The sequence below is a fragment of the Lissotriton helveticus genome, chromosome 5_1, assembly GCF_964261635.1.
Source record: "Lissotriton helveticus chromosome 5_1, aLisHel1.1, whole genome shotgun sequence".
Taxonomy (NCBI): domain Eukaryota; kingdom Metazoa; phylum Chordata; class Amphibia; order Caudata; family Salamandridae; genus Lissotriton; species Lissotriton helveticus.
In genome coordinates this window covers 1,679,853,121-1,679,878,346 of record NC_136065.1, presented here as the reverse complement: position 1 = coordinate 1,679,878,346, position 25,226 = coordinate 1,679,853,121, and the positions used below count along the sequence as shown (strand labels likewise).

The 25,226-nt window shown below is 44.2% G+C and overlaps 1 protein-coding gene across 1 annotated transcript in view; it reads right to left on the bottom strand.

Annotated features, from left to right (window-relative positions):
* The window catches only part of JPH4 (junctophilin 4), a 429,617-nt gene that overhangs the window by 132,697 nt on the left and 271,694 nt on the right, over positions 1-25,226 (bottom strand). The window contains exon 4 of the mRNA XM_078644905.1: positions 13,705-13,823. Within this exon, the coding sequence (XP_078501031.1) occupies positions 13,705-13,823 (119 nt within the window). The remainder of the gene's footprint in view (positions 1-13,704; positions 13,824-25,226) is intronic.

The following is a 25,226-nucleotide window of genomic DNA, read 5'->3' as shown; positions in this document are numbered from 1 at the left end:
ACTCAAGGAAGACAGCACTCCAGGACAGAATTTCTGCCCACGCACACAACAGTAAGGAACTCAGCTGTTTTCCATGTAATTTACATATGCTTTGTGGTTGAGATCTAAAGGAGGTTGACTTAAAAGACATTATTAAGCTCCCACGACACTGGAGGATGTGGGACAGGTGGAAACACTTAAAAGAGTCCCTTCAAAAATTGGTTTATGATGCTCTACGAGGACAGAGTGGATAAGGTCTCTTATGTTTTTCTACACTTGATATTGCCACCAGACTGACTTGCGCAGATGAATTGTAGTGTAGTTCCTATATTCCCAATAGGCTCTGCGCATTGGAATAATATATCCTGCAGCTTAGACGTAGGACTTAAGTCGACTAGGTCTCTGCTGAATATATTAGACTTAATTGTGAGTGCCAGCTAGCTCAGAGGTCACTAGAAAGTTTCTCAAAAGTACAAGAAGGGACAACCATATAACATGACAACTTTGTTTCCCCAGAATGAAACGTATCTCTAGAGTCTCGGAAACAATAGACGGTTATTTCACTCAGTCAGATGTGCATGCTTCGTTTCACCAGAGTTGCTCAGAAATAGAGAGACGGGCGTTTTCAATAAAAGTATTTATTGAACAGTCTTATTTCGTAAGCATAAGAAGTGCACTGCTACAATTGGAATGCTGGTTAAGAAGTACAATGCATATAATACGAATAGTATTATAAAATAGTACTGTAAAAGCATGATATGGTTTCTAAGCCATAAACCTAGAATACATAAAATGCATAAAATACATACAGTGATAAAATAGTGGCTAAAAGTACTCAACTGGTGCTTCTAAAATACGCCTACCCCGGTGTACCTAACCTTAGTCTAGTACAAGGGAGGAGTAAGTGTGGTGTAGATTAAGTCTAGTAATTTTCTGCCACTAATCTGCTCCAAGAATTCTCTAAGGGTCTAATCAGCTCCGTACCTTGGTTTTAGAATGATAGAGGTCTTGTATCTCTCTCTCAGGACTCGATCTCCCAGCAACCCGCAAGGGCAGCCTGGAAACACCGGAGCAGGATTTCTCGGCAAGAGAAAAGACAGCGTCTTCTCAGTGCGTCAGTTGGAGGGTCGGCTTCCTTCGGCACTCGCAGCAGCAAGGCGTCGGGCAAGTGGTTCGTTGATCTGTTCCAAACCACCGTGTGTTTGACTGGGCAAATGTAGACATATTTAAACTTTGAAGGTGCCGAGTTTGACGTAACATTGGACATAATATCACCACTAGTGCCTCAGTTCCTTAAAAACTCCAGGAGTTCTTGGATAAATTAATATTCAAGCAGGGTGAAGTCCCTGACTGCTGAAGGCGGGTTTTTCCAAGAAATCGTTGTGGAATCTCGGAGTTTAGTGGAAGTAGACATGCCGTATTTGGGCTGCATAGGCTAAGACTAAATAAGGTAATGATTCCTATGCCTATATAAGGATTGGGTGAATTATACCTATATATAGGCATGAATCGGGAAAATTACACTAGGGTCCTAGATTCCTACATAACACCCACTCCACGATTGATTATTAAGTTCAATAATACCTAAGCACTGAACATATCTAAAGCAAAGTGTTCCCAATCCCACCCCAAAATACAAAAATGCATTTGAATAGGCTTGTTCACATGAAATGAGTATATACTGTATGCAAAGGTTATAGGCGTCATCTGAAATCAAGCATATATCATGATCATATATTCTCTCATTAAATAAAACGAAGTACATTCATCAACTGATACCTGAAATCTGTCCCATAGCATAAGTTTTTAACTGTGTTTGTTTTCGAGGTTGAAGCCAAATATTGTCATTTAGGAAGTTCAAACACGAAATCTTGTTCTCTAAGAATAGTTCTACTTTAAGCAGATTACTCTGTGCCAAAAGTTCTAAAGTTCAAATTAGTAGATTGTTTTGAAAATTGAAGGCCGAATTTCAGAGTTCAGAGAACGCTGTGTGAAATAATCAAAAGTTATTCTCAGGAGTGTCAGGAGAAAACATCAGATCATCTAGGCTGGCAAAGAAACTATTCACCATTGTAGGTGAAAGTGGAACCACTTCAGTTAGCAGATCAAAAGTACAGAAGTGTGGATCATAGCCGTCAGCGTTTGATGCATTAGCAATGTCCATAGTAGATGGTACCTGTACGCCTGTAGTTTCTCGTATCTCACCCTCAGTTAGACTTGCCGGTGAGACCTCAATGAATGCTGTCATCAGAATAGGCAGCCGTTGGGGGCAACACGATGCATGAGCCGTTACTGGACCTAGCAAAGCGTCAACATCCGTAGGCAGGACTGATGGAAGTGTAAGACAGATGTCCAACACACACATTCTTCTCCGCAAAGCAGGCATCGAAGAACAGGTAAGATGCAATCTTGCCAGATTGGTCTGAACGATAGAAACCAGGTTGTGTTCAGATCTCTTAAGCGAGCCAAGCCAAGAATCTGTGAAATTCTCTCACGATACCTCATGGCAAGGAGGCATTGTTCCATGGTAGTTTCGGTGTTGCCGGTGACCGGACTTGACATATCGGAGCAGAAGAAATAAAAATGGAATTCCTGCTACTAGTCCCAAGAAGAGAGGCAGGCCGCCGAACACAGAGTGCACGAAATTTGGAAAAATGCCGAGGACTGCTTCAAATGGTGTTAACAGTACCGAAAAAATCGTATTAAATACATGTGTGATGCCGCTGGTATCAGGCATGTTTAAGATTTGACTTAACATTTCTGCGAAGTGTACTGGGCAGTTTGTTGATAATAATGCATGTATCTCTGCAGAAGACCTTGCTACTTGCAGATCATACGTTTCTCTAGACGAGGTCAGTGGCACATTTTTTTGTAAAAGAATGACTTTCATTCTGCTTAAAGTATCAATTCGTATAGAAGAAATATTCAGTGAAGGCCATAAAGCCGTCTCCCTTCCTATCTCACTTTTTGGATACAATACTTGCATACAACAAGTGACTGTGGATGACACAGTTATGAGATCACTTTTTCCTGGCAACATGCCACAACAGCTGTGATCATTGAGTATAACGTAGCTGCCATTGGACTCTGTGCAAATTAATACCCTGGCACAAAAGTGTACCACTCAGTGAGTTTTTACAATTCTTACCACTAAGGAATACTTCATGTCCCCCATTCCAACATTTGTGTGTGTATGATAAAACCCAGGTCGACTTAATGTATTCTTTACCCGACCTTTCATACAGGCCCACTGGTATAGGCTCCAGACAATACTGAAATAGGAAAGACGTCACTGGTATCGTAATGGTGCCATGAATTATCCATTCAATGACAGGTTTCCCAGAAACTGTTAATTGTAATCTTTTGAGTTTTTCAATGCTCAGCACCGTATAGTCTGCTCCTCTTTGTGCCGAAGAGATTTGTTTATCTGTAAGGTTAAATACAACAAACAATGACGTGGTATTGATTAGATGCCATGGCGCATAGCCTGAACACAGATTTTGCAACGTCCAGCCTAGCAGCATGATAGAACGTAATTGAGACTGGCCATGTTGTAACATTAACAAGTCTTGTTCTATGATGTCAATGGCAGATGACACGATGCTGTCCAAAGAATAAATTCTGTAGGACAGAGTCGTTAACCCATTGTCCACTACAGAGCGCCTTTTTTCTAAATTAATACAATCAATTTCTCGTATTCTTTCTGCAGTTTCCATTTGCGTCACTTTCCATATTTCGTTGTATGCCGCGTACATTCCGGCGTATATGAAACGTTTTTGCCGGGGTTTGCGAGGCCCAATTAAGAAATCTCGCAAATCATTGCTTTCTTTAAGTAAAGATAAGTGTTGTCTAATTTCTGGAAGTGTAGATTTCTGAAGCCACTCAAGGCACAGCTTCTCTACACTGTAAGTGGTTACTATCCCTGGATGTTGTCTCTGGGAATATCTTGGATCTGGCCTATTCACCGTGAACCCTTGTGTCTTGTTCAGCAATCTATCTTGACAGTTATCAGTGTCTGTTTGCCAGATTAACCATTTTTCCAATCAGGATTAGTTCTGTTCTGTTTAATGAATTTTTTACTGCAAAAGTTTTGCAACAAGAGTTTAGGTGTATGTAATCCAAAACTAGACAATATGAATTGTCTGGCTTGGAGACAGGAAACAAAGGATTGTTCATAGATGAGGTGCATGTTTCAATCACCCCTTGATATTCAAGTTGATCTAAGATCTCCCTGACTTGTTTTTTAGCTTCTTGCTTGATTGGATACTGCCTCTGAGCAGTAGGTTGATTTTTTAACTGGATTTTGTGGTGAGGAGAATCCTCATCCCATCCTACGTGATTTTTATATAATGCTGGAGCCTGAGCTACTGCCCATTTCCTGGCATATGTATATTTTTTATGAATTGGAATGTGATTTGAGAAGGCTGGCATAATTATCTCTTCGCCGTGTGGGCACTCCCTAACAACTGCAGGTGGCCAGTCTCTTTCAGTGCAACAACAACACACAATCACTGCCAAGAGTAAATTAAATAAGCTACAATGAATAACTGTCTACAATGAAAGCGATCATAAACTTCTGAAGGAGGACATTATCGCTGCACAAAAAGCCTACAGGAAGGCTCGCCATACTCAAAAGAAACTGGAAGAAGAACAGCATTGGGCAACAGCTTTCGAGAATCTAAAATCTAAAGATCAAAGGAAATTCTGGAATTGGGTTAACAAGGCTAGTCAAACAACTAAACCTCCTACCGCAACTAACATCTCCCCCGCGGAGTGGGAGTCCTATGTTAAAGCGCTCTATTCTGCACCAGACGACCAGAGTACTAATAGCCCGGCCATTTTTGATCAACTAGTTAACCAGGACGGAACCACAGCCCTCATTAATACACTAACGGACGACATAACCGGAATAATAAAGAAAATGCGCTCGGGCGGCGCCCCTGGTCCCAATGGAATCCCGACCCAAGTATTTAAAACCTCCGCCGGAAAATGGGCCCGGATTTTGACACCCCTCTACGAGGCCGCAATATTGGGTGGCCCTATCCCAGTGTCTTGGCAAGGATAGCTTCTCGTTCCCTTCCACGAGAAAGGCCCGCGTTCCAACCCCGACAACTATCGGATGATAGCCCTCCTAGACGTGGACGGGAAGGCATATGCTAGCATCCTTTTAACTGCACTCTCTGAATGGGCAGAAAATACTAACTTGGTCCCCTTCACCCAAACCGGTTTCCAAAGAGGGTGCCACATTGAGGGCAACCTGATATGTATTGCCCATCTGATGGAATCCACCCTAGCCACAAAAGGTAAAGCTTTACACCTTGGGTTCATCGACTTTCGTAAAGCTTTTGACAGCGTAAGTCGGCCAAAACTATGGGAAAAACTTGCAAGATGGGGCATTCCACAGTCACTACTGAAAGCATTAATCGCTTTACACACTGACACATGGGTAAAAGTGCGAGTTACATCAAACTGGTCGACCTCTAACAAAATTTACACCACCAGAGGTTTAAAACAAGGGTGTCCTATCTCGCATCTTCTACGAAAGTCCACATAAAACTCCAATTAATGCAACTTCGTTTCGGATTAATCCCGCTGATGGCCTATAAGTTTGGCCAAGGATACAAGAAAGAAGTATCATCACAATGTCTCTTCTGTAAGCTGGACGACGAAAACCTTATCCATATCCTGTGCATATGCCAAAAACTCCGAGCTCAAAGAAACTTCTGGCTGCGTCCAATTTGGCTGCTTCTTAACATAAGGACCTGTCAAGAAGCGTTAGACGCTTGCATGAGGGGCGATTCCCCGCAGTTGGCGGCGCGTTTTGTTAAGTTCATTTTAGAAATTAATTCCCCTAATTTTGTCTTCTGACCCAGCTTGAGTTCTTTTTTCCCCCAGTGACATTATTATACGTCCTTTTAATTTATAATTTCTCTGTTTTTTTATTGATCTGTGTAGCTCCTCCCTCTTTTACTATGTAATGGTCATTTCTGTGAGTGCACTTTGCAATGATTTTAATTAATTGTGCAAATCAAACTTTTACTTACTTACTTACTACTTACTTACTTTCAGCTAGAAATATGTCATAACCCTTGGAAAGCTTGTCCCAAAAGAGAGCTTTTATTTTTCTAGTTATGTCCCCCTCCATCCAGAGTGTTACTTCATGTAACTTGTGGGGTACACTAACCTTGGTGTCGGCAGTTTCAACTTGAATGCATTCATTCAAGTCCACTGTCTCCAGATGATCCTTCAGGATCTTGCGAACTATGGTTACTTCTGCTGCGCTGTCTAGCATTGTCTGAGCCCATTCCCCGTTCTTGAGTTGTGTCCTCAGAATCCTCGGCATGTCTGATCTTTACACCTGCTACCTTCTTCTTGGTGAATTGAGTTTTCTTTTTTTTTGGAACGTCCTGTTCGTCTTTGGACTTCACGCGTTCTTCTATCTGTTCTGACCGTCCTCTTCTATCTGATTTCTGCCGTGAAGTCTGAAAGGTATGAGAGGAACGTGTATCATTATCTTGATATCTATCAGGTTTTCTTAAAGTATCCCTATTTCTGAGGTTGTACCTCTTTTCAGAGGGCTCCCGTTGGGGAGATCTTCCTCTGGACTGGGAATGCTTCTCTCTAGGAAGCGTTTGTTTATTGTTCTCCCACTTCTTTTTAGAAGTAGTGAGATTATTTGTAATAAAAGTTTTTCAGGATTCTCAGTTAGTTGTGGTTTTAGTGGTTTCCCACTCAAACTATCTCTACCTAGTTCATCATAGGATTTTTCAATAATTCTGGCAAGCTCATATGGTTGCTCAGTAATATCTGTTTCTTTTAGTTTCTGGCGGATTGCCACTGTTGCTGCTTCACCTTTAATGTTGGCTAATAGTATAGCCGAGACCTGTTTGAAATCTTTCAGTAATTTCATACCTAGATTTAAAGCCGGTTCTGGACCGCATTCATTTTGAATCTGTCTTAGAACGTCTGGTATTACCGCCATGGGTGGAACACCATGTGTTTTAGTGTAGATTGAAGCAAAGACTGTGCCCCAAGTGTCACAATCCTCTACGGTGGAGCAATCCCCATAGGTAAACAGATTGTCAGAATCCTGTGTTTCTCATGAGGCGTACTATCAGGAAATACTGCCTCTATTTGAGTAATTCTTTGTGCTAACCAGAACAGAATTTGTTCTCGTTTTGCTGGTAGTTAACCAATGACTGACTTTATAGTCTGTGGTGTGATTTTGTTTGTGTTCCCCTGGTGAGGGGTGTGCTGTGCAAATCTTACAGCTGGTTGGACTGTTAATGTCTGCATGACATATTGTACCAGTTGTCTATGTATTTTAATTAACTGTTTTAGCTGAGCTAACAATTCTGCATCTGACATCCTTTCAATGTCTGAATGTGGTGTATAGCTGTCTAGTACCGGCCATGTTGCTCCTGGTCTACCTAGTGAACCGAGCCTGGTAATGTGATTTTGATGTTTTAGGGAGTCTTTAAACCAGAGCTGATGCTCTTGGTAAGTTAATGGAATTTCAATGTCCTCGTAAGGAACGTATTCCTCTGGAGGTTCCTCTGCTTTGTAGTAGTGGAACTCACATGTTCCCGCATTAGCTGCTGGAAACTGAATCCATGAATAGAATACCTCTGTCTGCCGATACTCATGTGCCTCTATGACAAAGAGTCTGTGAGTTATACTTTTCCTTACATTTACTGGGAGCAGTATAGCATCCGTGTCATTTTCTAGGATAGCAGCGTCATCTAAAACCCATTGAGCTGCTGCTGCAGCTCTCTCAATTTCGGTATCACTATCCGTCATTTTAGTTGGCTGAGAGTTTGCAGAAAAAGTTTCAAGGAAACAAAGATTAGGTGCACAATATTTTGGAACACTGTATCCTTCAACGTTGTACAAACCAAAAACTTATACATAGGATTTTTCGTCCTACTCAGTTTAGGCGGATATTATCCTTTCACCCACTCCAGACGTCTTTTGGAGTTTTTACGGGAGAAAAGGGGTCTGTGTGAAAAGCACGAATGAGTTACTCTAGTATCTAGTGTTAAATTATCGCCTTACCAAATGTTGGGCGCCATGTAGTGTAGTTTCTATATTCCCAATAGGCTCTGCGCATTGGAATAATATATCCTGCAGCTTAGACGTAGGACTTAAGTCGACTAGGTCTCTGCCGAATATATTAGACTTAATTGTGAGTGCCAGCTAGCTCAGAGGTCACTAGAAACGTTCTCGAAAGTACAAGAAGGGATTAGTCTCTGACAACCATATAACATGACAACTTTGTTTCCCCAGAATGAAGCGTATCCTTAGAGTCGCGGAAACAATAGACGGCTATTTCACTCAGTCAGATGTGCATGCTTCGTTTTACCAGAGTTGCTCAGAAATAGAGAGACGGGCGTGTTCAATAAAAGTATTTATTGAACAGTCTTATTTTTTAAGCATAAGAATTGCACTGCTACAATTGAAATGCTGGTTAAGAAGTACAATGCATATAATACGAATAGTATTATAAAATAGTACTGTAAAAGCATGATATGGTTTCTAAGCCATAAACCTAGAATACATAAAATGCATAAAATACATACAGTGATAAAATAGTGGCTAAAAGTACTCAACTGGTGCTTCTAAAATACGCCTACCCCGGTGTACCTAACCTAAGTCTAGTACGAGGGAGGAGTAAGTGTGGTGTAGCTTAAGTCTAGTAATTTTCTGCCAAGAATCTGTTCCAAGAATTCTCTAAGGGTCTAATCAGCTCCGTACCGTGGTTTTAGAATGATAGAGGTCTTGTATCTCTCTCTCAGGACTCGATCTCCCAGCAACCCGCAAGGGCAGCCTGGAAACACCGGAGCTGAATTTCTCGGCAAGAGAAAACACAACGTCTTCTCAGTGTGTCAGTTGGAGGGTCGGCTTCCTTCGGCACTTGCAGCAGCAGGGCAAGTAGTTCGTCGATCTGTTCCAAACCACCGTGTGTTTGACTGGGCAAATGTAGGCATATTTATACTTTGAAGGTGCCGAGTTTGATGTAAGATTGGACATAATATCGTCACTAGTGCGTCGGTTCCTTGAAAACTCCAGGAGTTCTTGGATAAATTAATATTCAAGCAGGGGGAAGTCCCTGACTGCTGAAGGCGGGTTTTTCTAAGAAATCGTTGGGATTCTCGGAGTTTAGTGGAAGTAGCCATGCCGTATTTGGGCTGCATAGGCTAAGACTAAATAAGGTAATGATTCCTATGCCTATATAAGGATTAGGTGAATTATACCTATATATGGGCATGAATCGGGAAAATTACACTAGGGTCCTAGATTCCTACATAACAGAATATTTCACATCCTTTTTATCCAACAAGTATGGGAGTATCTGGTGAGGTTGCATAAATATTGGATGAAACCCTTGTCTTTTCACCAGACACAGAAACACTTCCATTTGGCCTTGTATGTCTTTACAGCAGCTGCTGATCATGCTTGTGCTAGGATGCTCCTACCTTCTGTTGGCACCAAGTAGCCAAAGTCTAGGTGATCAGGTACCATGGTGACGGGCCCAATGACTTGGGGTTGTAATGAGTATCAGTTGTCGGCATTTGGAGAGGAGCTTGGAGTGTGGTTTCAGTGGGATCACCAGAAGAGCAGAAAGTCACAGGAGCTCACTGTACCAATACTGGCAGTCTAATGAGAAACGGAGTGCCATTATCTGTCTTCACTTACCTCAAAGCCCTGGGGATCAAGGGAAATTAAGGAAAGGGGTACAGAAAGCCGTCGGAGCATCTGATCAAAAGGCATTGCCCATGGTCCCTAGTAGCCAAAACCTGCCGGCAAAGCATTGACATTGTGTGTTGCTCTGGGTGGCAAATAAATGAATTGTGTGATAACCCCATTTTTGAAAGATGTAGTCGACTTGGTTGTGGTGGAGTTCCCACTTGTGGCAGTCTGATAGTTGTCAACTTAGAGCATCTGCCTAATCATTTTTGTATCCCGGCAAGTGTTCCACAGTAATGTTAATTTTGTGAGTAAATAGCCTGGTCTCAGAGAAGTTTAAGCTCTTACGAGAGAGGCTGAGACCACGTACCCCCTTTCTTGCTATGTAAAACATAGATGATGTATTGCCCCGCCTGATGAGGACTGCTGGACCTGCTAGTCTTGGTAAGAAACACTTGTAGGCCCAGTCTAATAGTTTTAAGATCTAGTATGTTGATGTAATAAGCAATTTCTACATCAAAGCAGAGGCCTCTGGTCAACAGCTCTTGCAGGTGAGCTCCCTAGCTTTGCATGGATGCATCCGTTGTTAGCACCACTCTGTCTGATAAAGTATGAAATGGGAGACCTGCCGTGAGGTTTTCATGGAATTTCCACCACAATAGGGCTTGTTTAAGTCATCTGATGACTCTGATTATGTCATCCCATGAGATGTTGATTTGTTTCTATTGAACGTCCAGTTCATGTTGGACGGGTCTCATGAGAATGTCTGAAAAATGGAATAAGCCCTATTCAGAATTAAAATCATTGGTAAATTGAATTTTTTAGTATCTCTCTCCATTAGAGCATGAAATTGGGCTAGATCATCTGGGGAAGAATCTGGATCCTTAAGTATGATGTAGCCCTCCCACTCTTTATTTCCTCCATCATTTCCTGGCAGACATTCCTGTTCCTCCTCATCTCCATATGAATTCACAGAGTAAGGTTAGACTTCCTCTCCCATGTCCTTCGGAGTTGGTTTGTTAACAAGTATGAGAGATGGTCCCTTTGGAGGTGATGGAGGCGCAGGTATCCGAGGAGGCATAGATGGCAAAGGAGGAGGTAGAGTAACCACAGCAGGAAGTGCCGCAGGAATATATGTAAATTGTACCGTAGGGTGCTTTGGCAATAATCTTTGAAATGTTTTGTCTAATGTAGTAATGTAGATTATAAAGCTACAGGCACTTGTAAGACTTCTGGCTCTTTAATGTAACCAGGAGGTACATATGAGTGTTGATTGTCTGGTATAAAGTCTTGTTGATATTTATACTCTTGATAAGGTTCCTCTCATCTTTTATGTCCTCATAGTTTGGGGTGTAGCTTATCAAATTGTGTATCCAATTGCATAGGACTGTAGGCAGTCTCTGAGGCAAGGTTGCCGGCATTTTTCTCTGGTTTCGAGTCCAGTATTTGGGTAGGTAAACTTGCTGTCACATTTATTGGTGAAAAGGTAATTGAATAAAAAGCTGTAATCGACGGCAAGGTGTCAACTTCAAAGGCATTGGTGTCATCATGAATATCGATGGTATGGATATCAATGGTGGATGGAGTGACTTTCTTGGATCGGTTGTCTACAGTGTACTTGTTGCTGATAATACAATTGTCATCGAAGGTGACGGTCTTTTGTTCTTTAAGATGGCTGTTCTTCAGAGGAACAATAGGTTTGTACAGCTTTTTTACACAGACAGGTGTCCTTCTTTCCTTAAGTGTTTTTCTGATGATACTCCACAGATTTTTTTCTGTGAGGGGGTGAATACAGGAGCATTTTGAAATAAGTCCAATTTAGGAAACTCCTTTCCATACTGCTTTAGTGGAAGTGCTTAGTGGGGCACTTTTCACAGAATGATCCCCAGAATATGGGGCATTCCCCTTAGATGAAGGGTATTCCTTATTACTTTCCAGCACTTAAAGTCCCAACCTCCTCTCCGTCATTCAGAGTTTTATACACAGCGTGAGGCCTCATGATTATGATAAAGGCAGTAAATGCATTAGTCATGTGGATCATCAGTATACATCTTTTCATGTGCACATGTAGAACAGGATTTGAATAAATATATGTTCTCTCTGTGTTGGTCATAGTGACAGTTGGTGACAGAGAAATAAAGGGTCTCTATGGCTGAAAAAAAGGAATTTACCCTAAAAAACAACTCACAGTATTCTGGAAGCTGGAGGTCAGGTTGGTTTTGTCCCAGGGTATCCTAGAAAAGGTAACAGGATGCGGTCACTGAGAGGTTTGAGTAGAACTTTGCTTGGGAACACCCGCACAAACTGCGTACAGTACAAATCGGATCTCTAGTGATCTCTAGGGGGTCTAGGAGAGCTGCCACTTCCACCTCATTGGCTGAAGTTTGGGTTGCTGTAAATGACGTGGCTGTGCTACTAAACAAACATTGTTGGTGAGGCCTATGGCCATTTTAACACTATTTACAGCTATTTAAGTTTACTGTGGAGTTCTAACCTGATGAGAGTGAATGATTCAAGTGTGTGAATATATGAAAGATCCAATGTTGGAGACGATGCAAACATCAAAGCTAAAATGTTATGGTCACATTTTCTATGACAACTGCAAGCGAACTAACCCGGACTAGGTAGGCTTACTAAGCAAAACCATGGCCCCCTTGATGCCCTGTGCTCTGATAATTCCTAGCATGCCCAGCTACTGTGCTCAATACATTAGGAACTATGCCAGCATTAGTGTCACCATAAGAACTTAACAAGTAAGGTAGTGCATTCAGGTCAACGAAATGCTCAAATAATGAAGATGAAAGTGCAGATACAAAAGACGTGGCAAGGCATCTAAACATGTAGACCTGCAGCACTTCTAAAAACCAGGGACCTGGCTCTATCAATAAAGTGCTTCTCTCTAAGAATAAATGGTACATCCATATGAAAGTGAGCTTTATTTCCAAAAGCATGAGTGGCTGTCTTGCTCAACAGAGGACTTCTTCCCAATGATAAAGGTAACCCCCAGGAGTAAAGTGCTCAATGTTCTGTTCAGCAATAAGGTTGTTTCCAGGAATTTGGAATAACTGATTATAATGGCTTGTTTTCATACTTTAGTTGGCAGGGACTGGGGGCAGTAAAATTACCTAGCTGGGATATGGGGTGCTCATGGTAATTGGGTAGATATAGAACAGGATTCACAAGAATAGAAAAAACATGCAAACAAAAGTTTGGGAAATATTAAAAAACATGACCTGGACCACATTTTTGCCAGACAGGGTATCTCTGATATTACATTTGTATTTCTTTTATACTGTAATTCCCACTAATAATCTTCTGCCAGGTGCTCTTCGTGATTGACTCGGAGTAAAACCATCTCAAAATGTACCGCAGACCCACTAAACACTTCTTACCTCAATATTGAATTGTGGCGATTGAATTTTTCCTGTGTAATGCCGGGGGTTAGCTGCACAGAATCTTGCAGGAACAGCAAAATCCACATGGCTATATAGCTCTGAGAAGGCAACCAGTCTTCTCTGCAGCCACCACTGATCAGCAGTGTAACAATCAAAAGGAATAGCATGGAACGCTGCTTATTTCTCTTGGGGTGGTTACTCCCAGTTTGATCTATGTGTCTGGTTATAGCACTGAGAGGCTGCTGATGATTCACGGTGTACCAGGGGAAATGGTCTGGGAAGACATGGATTCTGTCTCAGCGAACCCGTGGTGTCCAAATAGCCTAGCAGCTGTGAACTACTCTGACCACACTAACGACAACACATTTCAACAGCCGGGGATAGACGGTGTGGGCTTCGATACCCCTTCGTCTAAGATTCTGTCTCTTTTGGGCAGACCAGGGACATTGGGCATTAGAGAAGGGACTGAGACTGCCTAAATGTGATACCATCCACAATAGCAGTGAATACCCAAAATTGAGCTGACCTCAATAGGTATGTTCCCAAGCTCCACCCAGCATGCAAAGGCCACCCTTTCAATTCCCACTTAGCCACAGTCTCCTTAGGTCCCTCCCACAACTCTATCTCCGACTCCCCCTCTTACCTGGCACATCCAGTAACAGTTCCAAGTCCTGGGTCATGATTTTAGCCATCCGACAGGCTTCCATGGCTCGCTGTGCAGCCAGCATTGCAGCATCGGCCTTCCGACGAGCCTCACTGGTCCTGTGGAAGAGAGGACAGTGTTCACAAGGGAATCAGGCTAAAGCGAGGGCACCCTCCATCTCATTCATTTTAATAGAGGGACCTCTCACATATATTCTTAATGCATTGATATAAAAAAGTGAGACCCTCAAATAGCCTATGAATAGCCTATAAATAGACCAAGGCCGGGATGACATGAAACTATTCACATGGCCTGTGACACGTAGGAAGGCCTAGCTGGCATATTGCAGAACATTAAAATAACTGGGAGCTATTGCTTTACCTTTGTACATTCATAATTCTCTCACATATCCAATATTCTGCATTTAACTTTTAGACAGACCTTTCAAGAACTAAGTTTCTTACGATTGTACTACAGAATATCGAGGCTAAGACTACTGGGATACAAGAATATTGTGGCCATAATATGACAGACACATAAAGGAGGAATTCCTAACTCTACATCTGCATATTTTGAAGATATATGTATATTGTCAAGGTACATATAATTGGAGTTAGGTAAAGAAAACCTGTACTTCCCTTTTGATATTTTATCTTGTGATTTGTATCCCTTGATATTCTAGTTTCGATATTTAGGGTGCATGCTAATTTTTTACACATTATATTATCTCAAGGAATTTTCACCAGCAGAATGAGGATGTCGTATTCATTTTAAAGGTTTGTGAAGACACTGATCCTGATTAGGGGTATGTGAAACTGCATACTTTTTTGTTGCAAAATTTCTGAAATTCCATGGAAGTTTTACAAAATAAACTTTCATAGCAAAATGTTGTTTACACTTTTTAACCAAGCACTTGTGTAAAAAATTATCACAAGGTACCATCGAATACAGGTTTCAATAGAATTCTCTCAGTGAGGCATTTTCTGTGTGAACTAATCTTCTGCTGATTTCTTGCAAGACTTTTGTTCGCGAGATGTGCATTCACTTAAAAAACATTACACAACATTGTTTAATTTGAAATGTCATGAACATCACAGGTGTATTTAAAATTTGCCCAGGCCTGTTGGTAAACTCCAAGCGCATAATGTGTGTTTCTTCATTTCTTTGGCAGCACATAAGAAAAAGCATCACACTTTCCTCAAAGTCCTGGTCACACTGTAGACAAATCTTGTCTGGTTCTGCTTTCTGCATTTGTCTATACCTTCCCCTTTCTAGTCTGTGATAGTCGGTTTTTGCTGCCACTTTGGGAGACGAACTATTGGAGGTGTCCTGGCCATATCCTGACCCTGGGACTGCCGTTGCTGACCCTGAATTGTTGCTGGACTCGGGGGTCCGGGACTGCGAGGCCCACAGGGCAGTGCGTCTTCATCATCACGCGCACCTGCCGCCTCTTCCCGTGACTCCTCCCTGCAGATTCTCCAGCCCTTCTTAACATGACTCGTGGCCCCCGCTCCGCGGGAGTCGCTCGCAGTCGGTTTTTGCTGCCACTTTGGGAGACGAACTATTGGAGGTGTCCTGGCTGTATCCTGACCCTGGGATTGCCGTTGCTAACCCTGAATTGATGCTGGACTCGGGGGTCCGGGACTGCGAGGCCGACAGGGCAGTGCGTCTTCATCATCACGCGCACCTGCCGCCTCTTCCCGTGACTCCTCCCTGCAGAGTCTCCAGCCCTTCTTAACACGACTCGCGGCCCCCGCTCTGCGGGAGCCGCTCGCAGTCGGTTTTTGCTGCCACTTTGGGAGACAACCTATTGGAGGTGTCCTGGCCGTATCCTGACCCTGGGACTGCCGTTGCTGACCCTGAATTGTTGCTGGACTCGGGGTTCCGGGACTGCGAGGCCCACAGGGCAGTGTGTCTTCATCATCACGCGCACCTGCTGCCTCTTCCCGTGACTCCTCCCTGCAGAGTCTCCAGCCCTTCTTAACACGACTCGCGGCCCCCGCTCCGCGGGAGCCGCTCGCAGTCGATTTTTGCTGCCACTTTGGGAGACGAACTATTGGAGGTGTCCTGGCCGTATCCTGACCCTGGGACTGCCGTTCCTGACCCTGAATTGTTGCTGGACTCGGGGGTCCGGGACTGCGAGGCCCACAGGGCGGTGCGTCTTCATCATCACGCGCACCTGCCGCCTCTTCCTGTGACTCCTCCCTGCAGAGTCTCCAGCCCTTCTTAACGCGACTCGCGGCCCCCGCTCCGCGGGAGCCGCTCGCAGTCGGTTTTTACTGCCACTTTGAGAGACGAACTATTGGAGGTGTCCTGGTCGTATCCTGACCCTGGGACTGCCGTTGCTGACCCTGAATTGTTGCTGGACTCGGGGGTCCGGGACTGCGAGGCCCACAGGGCAGTGCGTCTTCATCATCACGCGCACCTGCCGCCTCTTCCCATGACTCCTCCCCCGCTCTCTATTTAAGTTTGGCCCATCACGCTCCCGCGGGACGCGCGCAGGGCGGAGCGCGGGGCGAAGCCGGGATAAAGACCAGGTCACCCCCCTTGCACCTAATTTCTTTACTATCCTGGAGATATCGCCTCTGCTCTGCATCGTGATCCATGGTGACCAGAGAAACAAGGAGCAAGAGCACGCTGGCCGCTGGTCCAGCCAAAGGTACTCTGGACACTTATTTCGCCAAGGCAGGGTCCCTTTTGATTGACGAAATTACGACACTTGAAAGGCGCATATCCCAAGAAATAGAATGGGTAAAAAGATCCTTCATGGATCCTATAGCGCATGCAAGGACTCCAGAAAATAGATTGGACCGCATAGCTTCAGAAAATGGGGATAACGGGGTTAGCGGGTCTCCAGCGCTGTCCTACTTAACCAACTCTACCTTGAACAACATAGATAATGAATTTACTGCCATTGACGAGTCTAATCTTTTACCCCTACCCCAGATCCAAGTACAGCCCACCCCACTCTCACCAATTGTCATTTTGGCTAATACGGACGACATCACCGACAGTGTTAGTTGCCCGATGCAGGGGGAAAGGGAAGGATCCATACCTAAAAGGAAAAGAGTAGCACAAAACTTGTGGGGCCGCAAGGCTAAAATTGCAAAACAAAACTCTACAGTGGAGGGTAACAAACAAGGACAAAGCAAAAAAGGGCGTATAACATCAGACAATATTACGCCACCATCTATTGCAATCCCATCCCCACAGAGAGCTCACATGATAATGCCTTCTTCTTGTGCCAACCCAGCAGCCAATGAAGCTACCCTTGCCACTCTTGACACACTCCTCAGGAGTTTATTAAGCCCCATAGAAGCACGCCTATTAAAAATTGAAGCAAGGCTAGTGTCTATAGAAAAAGCAACAGTGCAATTTGCTGATACTTTTAAAACAAACAATAATGCAGTCAGAGGCGGGATTGAGCTTAGGAATAAGAAGACCATACCAGCACCTATAGCAAAGGATGCTGGACTAGCCACTAAGATATCACAAAAACAGCCGCCTATGACACACACTGCAACACCGCAGGAGACTAATTGTACCACAACACCTACTCACCTGGTAAAGAAAGCTACGGGCCCACAGGGAACACATGCCACCACTAAAAAACCCTGGCCGGTGAACCTACCGCCAGAGGCAAGCCCATACACAGTTATCCTGGCCGGAGTACCAGAGTTGAAACACGATTCAAAGGAATCTGTGTTCGCTCTAAAAAACAAGGTGGCAAATTGGCTAACCATAAACAGACCCCTGCCCTTTGGAATATCGAGCGAGCTCCTCATGGTAAGAAGAGTTCCATGGCTGGGCAACATAAGAAAGTCAATTAAAGGAGATTACTTCCTTATTAATTTCAGGGATCCTAGGACTGTTACCCACATATGCAGCTGGCCCCACCTCGAGGAGGGGACATCTATTCAATCCCTTCCCCTATCCTTTTTTTATCCACCACTGTCCCACGCATGTGAGGAGGAGGGATGGGACACAATCCCCAGGAGAGGGAGAGGATGGGGTGAGAGAGAAAGAGGAGACTGTCACCGCACCAGATTCCAGCAGCCTGACTACTTTCCTACATTTAACAGATACAGCTGCTTGGATATGGTGGATTGACAGAACCGGGGTAGGAGGGGGGAGGCAGGTAGTTTTGAGAGGGGCCCTAAAGCAGGAAACATCACTGCCCCCACCGAATGCCTTGAAAAAAACCCAGAGATGGCCCTTTATGAGGAGCAAAATAGTACCAAAGAGGCTTACTCGAACACCATGGGATTCCCTTCCAACACGAGGGAACTTACAGTTGTACCAGGGGAACGAGCGCTCACCGACAAAATACAGACGAATCTAGTTGATTCGACCACCTCTCCTTCTAATACCCTGAATCCCAGACCACCTCTTTTTAAGATATTTTCGTGGAACGTGGCAGGCCTAGGGAACAAACTGAATTGCCCGGATTGGAATTTGTTTATCGAGGCCAAAGACATATGCCTGTTCCAGGAAACCTGGGCAAGAGAGGATGTCCCCCGCACAGGTTTTGCGGTATTTTTCATTCCCGCGAAGTGGGGGGGCAAGGGGCGTCCCTCAGGAGGTCTTGCAACTTGGGTGGCAGTCGACTTGGGCTGCAAAGTCACATTACTCCGTACGGACTCAGAGGATATTCTCGGTGTTCTGTTGGAGTGGCCGAATCTGAGTAGATTGGTTGTGGTAAATGTATACTCTAGGCCGGTAAACATCACACAAGAGTCAAATACCATCGAGGAACTCTCAGTCTTTCTCAGCGACATCCCCCAGGGTACACCCTTCCTGATAGGTGGCGATTTTAACTGCCACTTCGAGCCCCTGTCGGGCTTATTGGATGGACTATCTCAGGAGGAGGATGCTGTGTGGCTGGTACCCCCTTTGGCAGCTCCTGCCCCTAGAGCCTGGACCCCTCTAGCCGTTCAAATCACCACCTTAACTTTGAAATATGGTGTGCGGGCCTGCAATGGACGCACACGCTCTGATATCCCCTCTAAATGTACATACCATAGAGAGGGTAGGGGGTCTAGACTGGATTATATCCTGGTTCAACTTTCTTTGTGGTCACACGTTACTGACTTCCGGGTGATACCTAGGGAAGACAGTGATCACAATGCGCTTGAACTGGAATACGCCCTCCCAGGCGTAGAAGACAGAGGGGCTGTGACAGATGCCGCATCCCCAGGGTTGGCGCTGACGAACAACAGACGGAGAGTGAGGTGGGAGAAGCTAGCCATAAACCCAGAGAAGGTTTCCAGGCTCTATGCCCGGGTTATTCCCACTCTTGAAAGGGTTTGCGCACTACTGGAGTATTCCATGCAGGGCATACACAAGCAATTGGGCCTGGTGCATGAGGACCTCATCAAGTCTGAGGCCGAAGTCCTCTTTTTTACGGGCAAGAATGGGGCTCTACCTCACAACCGCCCCACTTGGTAAAACGCTGCATGCCGCAAGGCCAAACTAGATCTCCTGATCTCAATTAAGGAAGGAACAGACAGATCTGTGTTACAAGCCAGGATAAGGGACTACAGGCGCCTGATTACCCACGCTAAAAGCGAATGGAAGCAGGAAAAATGGGAAAACCTCTCAAGATCACTAGCTAGAAGGGACTCCCGTAAATTTGGGAGAATTGTTAATACGGGGTCCGAGGAGCTAGCCTCAGCCATCGAACCCAACATCTCAGCTGAGGCTTGACAAAATCACTTCCAGTCCCTTTACAGTGACACAGACGAGGTCTCTGACAACCCCTCACCCATTACCAATGGAGTGGTGGAAGGGGATCTATTTACAGAGAGGGATGTACGAGGGGCCATTGCAGGGCTGGTATCGGGCTGGATTGGACGGCTTGCCGGGTGATCTATTCAAACAGGAGCCCGATGTATGGGCTCCCTACCTGGCGATGATATTCAATGCCGTCCTGAGGGGTATGGAGGTACCCTGTACTTGGCTGGGCGCAGAGATTGTTCCCATTTTTAAGAAGGGATCACCTCTGCTCCCAGCCAACTACAGGCCCATCAGCCTCATAGACGTTCCCCAGAAATTATTTGGTAGGCTGATATTAGATCGCCTCCAAAATTGGATCAAGGAATTTACTATTCTTAGTCCCTACCAGGCGGGATTTGAAGGGGGGTCTCAACTACGGACCAGATCTTCCGTCTGAATCTCCTGTTCTGGAAGACTGCAGTAGGCGAAGGCGGCAGTTTGTACACGGTATTCGTGGACTTACGAGCCGCCTTCGACTTGGTGCCAAGAGATAGATTATGGACCGTATTGGCAGAGTTGGGCATTCCGACTGACATCCTAGCCATCTTGATAAGACTACACCAGGGGAACTTCGCACGTGTCAGGTGTGGCAGAAATGGGGCACTTTCTGGAAGGTTCCCCGTTGACAGGGGGGTGAGACAGGGCTGTGTGCTTGCACCGACCCTGTTCTGCCTCTTTGTCAACGGGGTAATCGCCCACCTGACCAGGATGGGTGACATTGATGCCCCCAAGCTAAACGGCAGCAGGGGGCCCGCTATCATGTTCGCGGACGACACCCTGCTGCTGTCTAAGTCCCCCATGGGAATACAACGGGTCTTGGATGGGTTCTCAGCCTTTTGCGTAGAGCGGGGGCTTGAGATCAACGCCCTGAAAACGAAATATATGATTCTCAACCCCCCCCCCTCGACACGCCCCAACCCGACCATAGGTGCGCTAAGACTCGAGAGGGTCCTTACTTTCGAATACCTGGGGGTAACCATCAACCATGATATGACATGGGACACGCACCGAATCAAGGCTAACATGAAATTGGCCCAGTTAACGGGAGGCATTTGCAGGATGCCGAGTGGGTCTACCCATAAACCCTTTGGACCTGTGCTCCAAATTTACAAAATGCAGGCAAGAGGAGCTGTTTTATATGGAGGGGAACTGTGGGGTCATATCTCTGCCCAAAATTTACTGACCACCGAAAATAAATTTATTAGACAGTTGGCGGCCTTACCGACAAGTACCCCTCTTCTCCCGCTGAGAATGGACCTGGGTCTCAGACCAATCACAGAAGAGTTGGGACTAAAACCATTAACCTTCTGGCGCCGTATTTGGAGTTCGCCAGAACTAATGAACTATAGGGATGAGCTGCAAGAGATCCTGCGCCTAACCTGTGCAACAAAAATCCCCTGGTTGAGATATATAAAACAAACATGTGAGACATTAGGAAGACCAGAACTTTGGCTAGATCCAGGAAACACATGCAGTAGGACCCCACGTAAAATTACTTCTACGAGCTAAAGTTACTGGCCTCAACGGGGAATACACAGGAGGGGTCTCTTACAACTTCGTTTATCAAATATAAAGAGCATGTTCTGGATGGTATAACTCCCGTTTTGACCAGGAAACTATTCATGCAGTGGCGCTATAGTACACTTCCCACTAGGGCATTTACTAAGCGCTGGGCCCAGTCATCGTCCAGAGAACAGTGCCTGTCATGCTCATACCATCAGGAAAATGACCTGCATATTATATTTTTCTGTAACGCCTACCAAAGATCAAGGAAATACTGGCTTGTCCCCCTTCTCAAAAACCTAGGATTCAGACATTACCTTCCAGCCTACAGAATTCTAAAAACAGACTTATCACCCCCGATTGTGTTTGCGGTGGCTAAATTTCTGACAGCAATGTGGCACACTCGCACTCGCTATATGAAGTTTGAAACAGATTCGGGATAAATGAACTGTATTGATGATTTTAAATCTAACATACTGCAAATGATTTTAACTGGTTTATTGTAATGTTTTTCAATCTTTGCCTATTTGGTACTATTTTAAATCGATTGTGTACTTTTTGTATTCCTTTTATGATCCAAATGGATCGAAATAAAGATTGAAATGAAATGATAGCTGTCTTTGTACTTTTTTGTTTTTGGAGGTTCTTCACCTTGGTTAGATGTTCCACATTTCATATTGCCTCAGGTTAGTATCTATGTTACCCAGAGAGGTTTTATATATTTGTTCATTCTTTTGCCAGCAGGGTCAAGTAGTGTCAATCTGGGTTGTTCATGTTTTTTTTGGGGGGGGGATTGTATGTCTCAGTCTGTCTTCACCCTGATTGCTAAGTCTCCCTATGCTATAGTATAGAAAAAGTCAATAGGTTTATTCAAGTTGGAATAAGTTTCTTAAAATAATTTTTACGTACAATATTAATGTAAACTAGTTTTATATATTTATTTTAAATGTATAACTAAAAAAATATTAAATTACATTAAATATATTTTTCTCAAAATTAAATCAATAAATTAATTCCCCAAAAGTTTTTCTTTCTATGCATTAATAATGATTAAAAGGGATATATAGTATTAACTTAATGTAATTTAATTATATTTTATAAAATGTAACGTTACAATATTTTTAAATGCAAAACATTGTATTAGAATATTTTAGAATTAAATTAAAAAGTATTCACTATTTTATATATTTGTTTTAATATTAAAATGCATGTATTTATATCTTGTACTGTGTAAATTAATTTAATATAATTTAACTTCATTAACAATTGGGTTTATTTTAGTCCCATACTCCTTTGATTTCTATGGGAGGGTTTTGCAGTACTTGTGGTTGGCCAAGTGTGGTGCTGCACTTATTTCAGTTCTGAGCTGCAGTGTTTTACAGGGCATCGTGGGTGCCTTTTTGTCTGTAGTAACTTTAGAAGTGCAGTTTGTGAATAGGAATGGGATTACTATTTTGTGGGTGAATAGACACCCCTCCTAAACCCCTACCCTACCCTCCTGTATCTCCTCCGTTATCCTTCACATTCCTACTGCTTTAGTAATTAGTATTTCCGATGTTCCATTCACTCCCCTCCCACATTTATTACTAAAATATTAACTTTTTTTGTGCAGAGACACTGCACTTGGTGTGGAGATCTCTGCACAAAAAAGGATAAGAGTGGCCGAGGTGTAAACTCTGCATGTAGGTTTATGAATAGCAGTTTCTAGTATGTTTTATAGTACCACAAAACGTACTACAAAATGCAATTGTGAATAAGCCCCTAAATGTACAGGACTCCCAAATATGCCATTTTAATGTAATTTGCTATATAAACTTCCATTACCTTCCAAAGCGTATTATACCAGAGGCTTACTCTAGGTCATCTTAATAAGAACAAAATATACTATGCATAGGTTATATTATACACCGGTGAGACTACAGGAAATGGGCAATCACCCTTCCCCATTGTCCTTAGGATACCGAACAGAAAAGGGAGACTTTTTTCATGTGACCTAGACATGCACAGTAATATGCAAATACTAGGCCTCTACCACACGAATCTTAGCAGAGGTAACTCAACTCCCCTTAGCCCATCACCAAAATTAACACCGCACGGCACAAATCCATTCCTGCCAATGATTATCGGTAATGTTTTACAAGTGTACATGAATTCATGGGCAATCATTTGAATTTTGCTGAGTGAAGGTGGATTCATTTGCCCAATTGGGCGGGATCTGCTTTTATGACATGATTAGATGGTGTGTTACTGCTCTTTACAGAGAATGTATTTAGTGCAAAGACAAACTACCTTTGATGATGACCCATCATTTACTTTAAGGTAAATGAAATGTTCCCCATATATATTGTAAACTTTATCTGACAACAGCAATTGCATGTAGAATATGGAATTGATTGTGAAGAAAGACTCTGTGATTTCAAATGAGTCTTCCATTTGTGTTGTTTTGCACAAAGTCATTTTTAAAAAGTGGATAAGGAGGGTAACCCCATCCAAGAGCAAGGCTTGTTTTGCCAGACCTGAAACGCATAGGTCCATGGCGGTCTGCCATTCACTGTTGATTGTGAATTTAACACTCTGATTTCCTGCACCAGAACTAGGCTTACAGTGGTTTCTTCTTCTGTAAGGGGCAGGAGAGTGGGATTTTTTTAGATATATATAGAAACGTTATAGTCATGTGATTTTATCAGTGATAATGTTAACGTTTTGAATTTATAAAAAATATGGAAATTCCCCAGTTATAGTTAGCAGGGCTAACTATAATTTGCACCACCGCCGTGCACTGCTTAAGACCTCACATATTACATCACTCATAACATGTTCAATTCTTTGACATCATTTATGACATCACTCATAAAATCATTGATCACAATTGATATTAAGCCCTGGGTTCCCATCCCAAAGTGCCACTCATTTAAATAAAGTGGAAGGGGACTGCGTGGCCTCCTCTTTGAGTCGTTATCGACCCTGGGGACCGCATCTCCCAGAGCCTCTCATTTAAATAAAGGTGAGGGGGGGTCTGGACGGCCCTTTCCGTGAGTTATCGGTCCCAGGGGCCCAGTCCCCTGGGACTCTCATTGCTTAGTTTATATCAGGAGGGGGACCCCTCTGTATATAAGGCCTTTAAAAGCCCCGGTGAGCCTCCCAGGGACCAAGACTACTCAAAATGGGGAGAGGAGCGACATGGCCCTCCTGCACTTAGTTTACATGGCGAGACTCTAACGGCCCCGGAGACCCATCCTCAGGGCCCACATTTCAAACAGATGGGTGCCCTGGTCCCAAGGACCTCATGGCCCCAACTGGTTCCCTCATGGAGCGGGAGCCGGCATTGCTCCCGCCCACAGAGAGAAACTACTAATGCTGCTCTCTCCGGATGGGAGCAATATTTTGATCTGTTTCGCCACCTGCATCAGTGTGGGCAGGTAAACAAATCAAAGTCCTCTCCCAGAGGGCAGGTGCATCTTTAAAGCGCCCACCATTGGGAGTGGCCTTGGTGTTTACTTCCGCTTGGCAGAAGATAAAAAAATGCTCCCACCAAACGGGAGCAAACATTGGTTTCCATGCCCACGCAGAGAAACAGCTAAGTCCGGGGGGTAGGCTCCCCAGGTCCTAGCATGTGAGCCTTCCCTGGGGGACGGGGGATCCGAGGCCATTATCGGCTCAGGGAGGGGACCACATGGCCCGCCTCCCTTTATAAACCAACTTCTGCCCCAGGGGTGGGCAACCTGTGGCCTCTGGAGGCTCGGGGAGGGAGTGCCAAGTGACCCCCTCCCCATATAAACGAATTTGCGCCCTGTAGATGAGCTCCCCAGGGCCTTTAATTGCTGGGGGAGGGGGGGCATGCACCCCATACTCCCATTTATGAACACAGCCCCGGGGTGAGTTCCTCTGGCATAAACGTAATAAATGACACCCAGCAGCCCCTTTTTTCCGATTCCACAGGAGTCCGACGGGATCGTTGCATTTATTGTCATTTTGTTTTTGGTTTCAGTGGAAGTGTCCCTCTGGTTCCCCCCATGGAGCCTATGGCACCAGGGTATTCCTACGCTGCCCCCTTATACTATTTTTATTTTTTGGGCTTCAGGATAGGGGACAAAGTCACCAAGTCTCGTAATGGCTGCCAGCAACATTTTTCCCATGTTGCTGGCAGCCAATCATAGCGCTCGCTCCTGTGGGAGTCTAATTCCCGTGGGAGCAAGATGGTCGCAGGGGAAAAAAGCTCCCTGGCCCAAGCAGAACGTTCCATT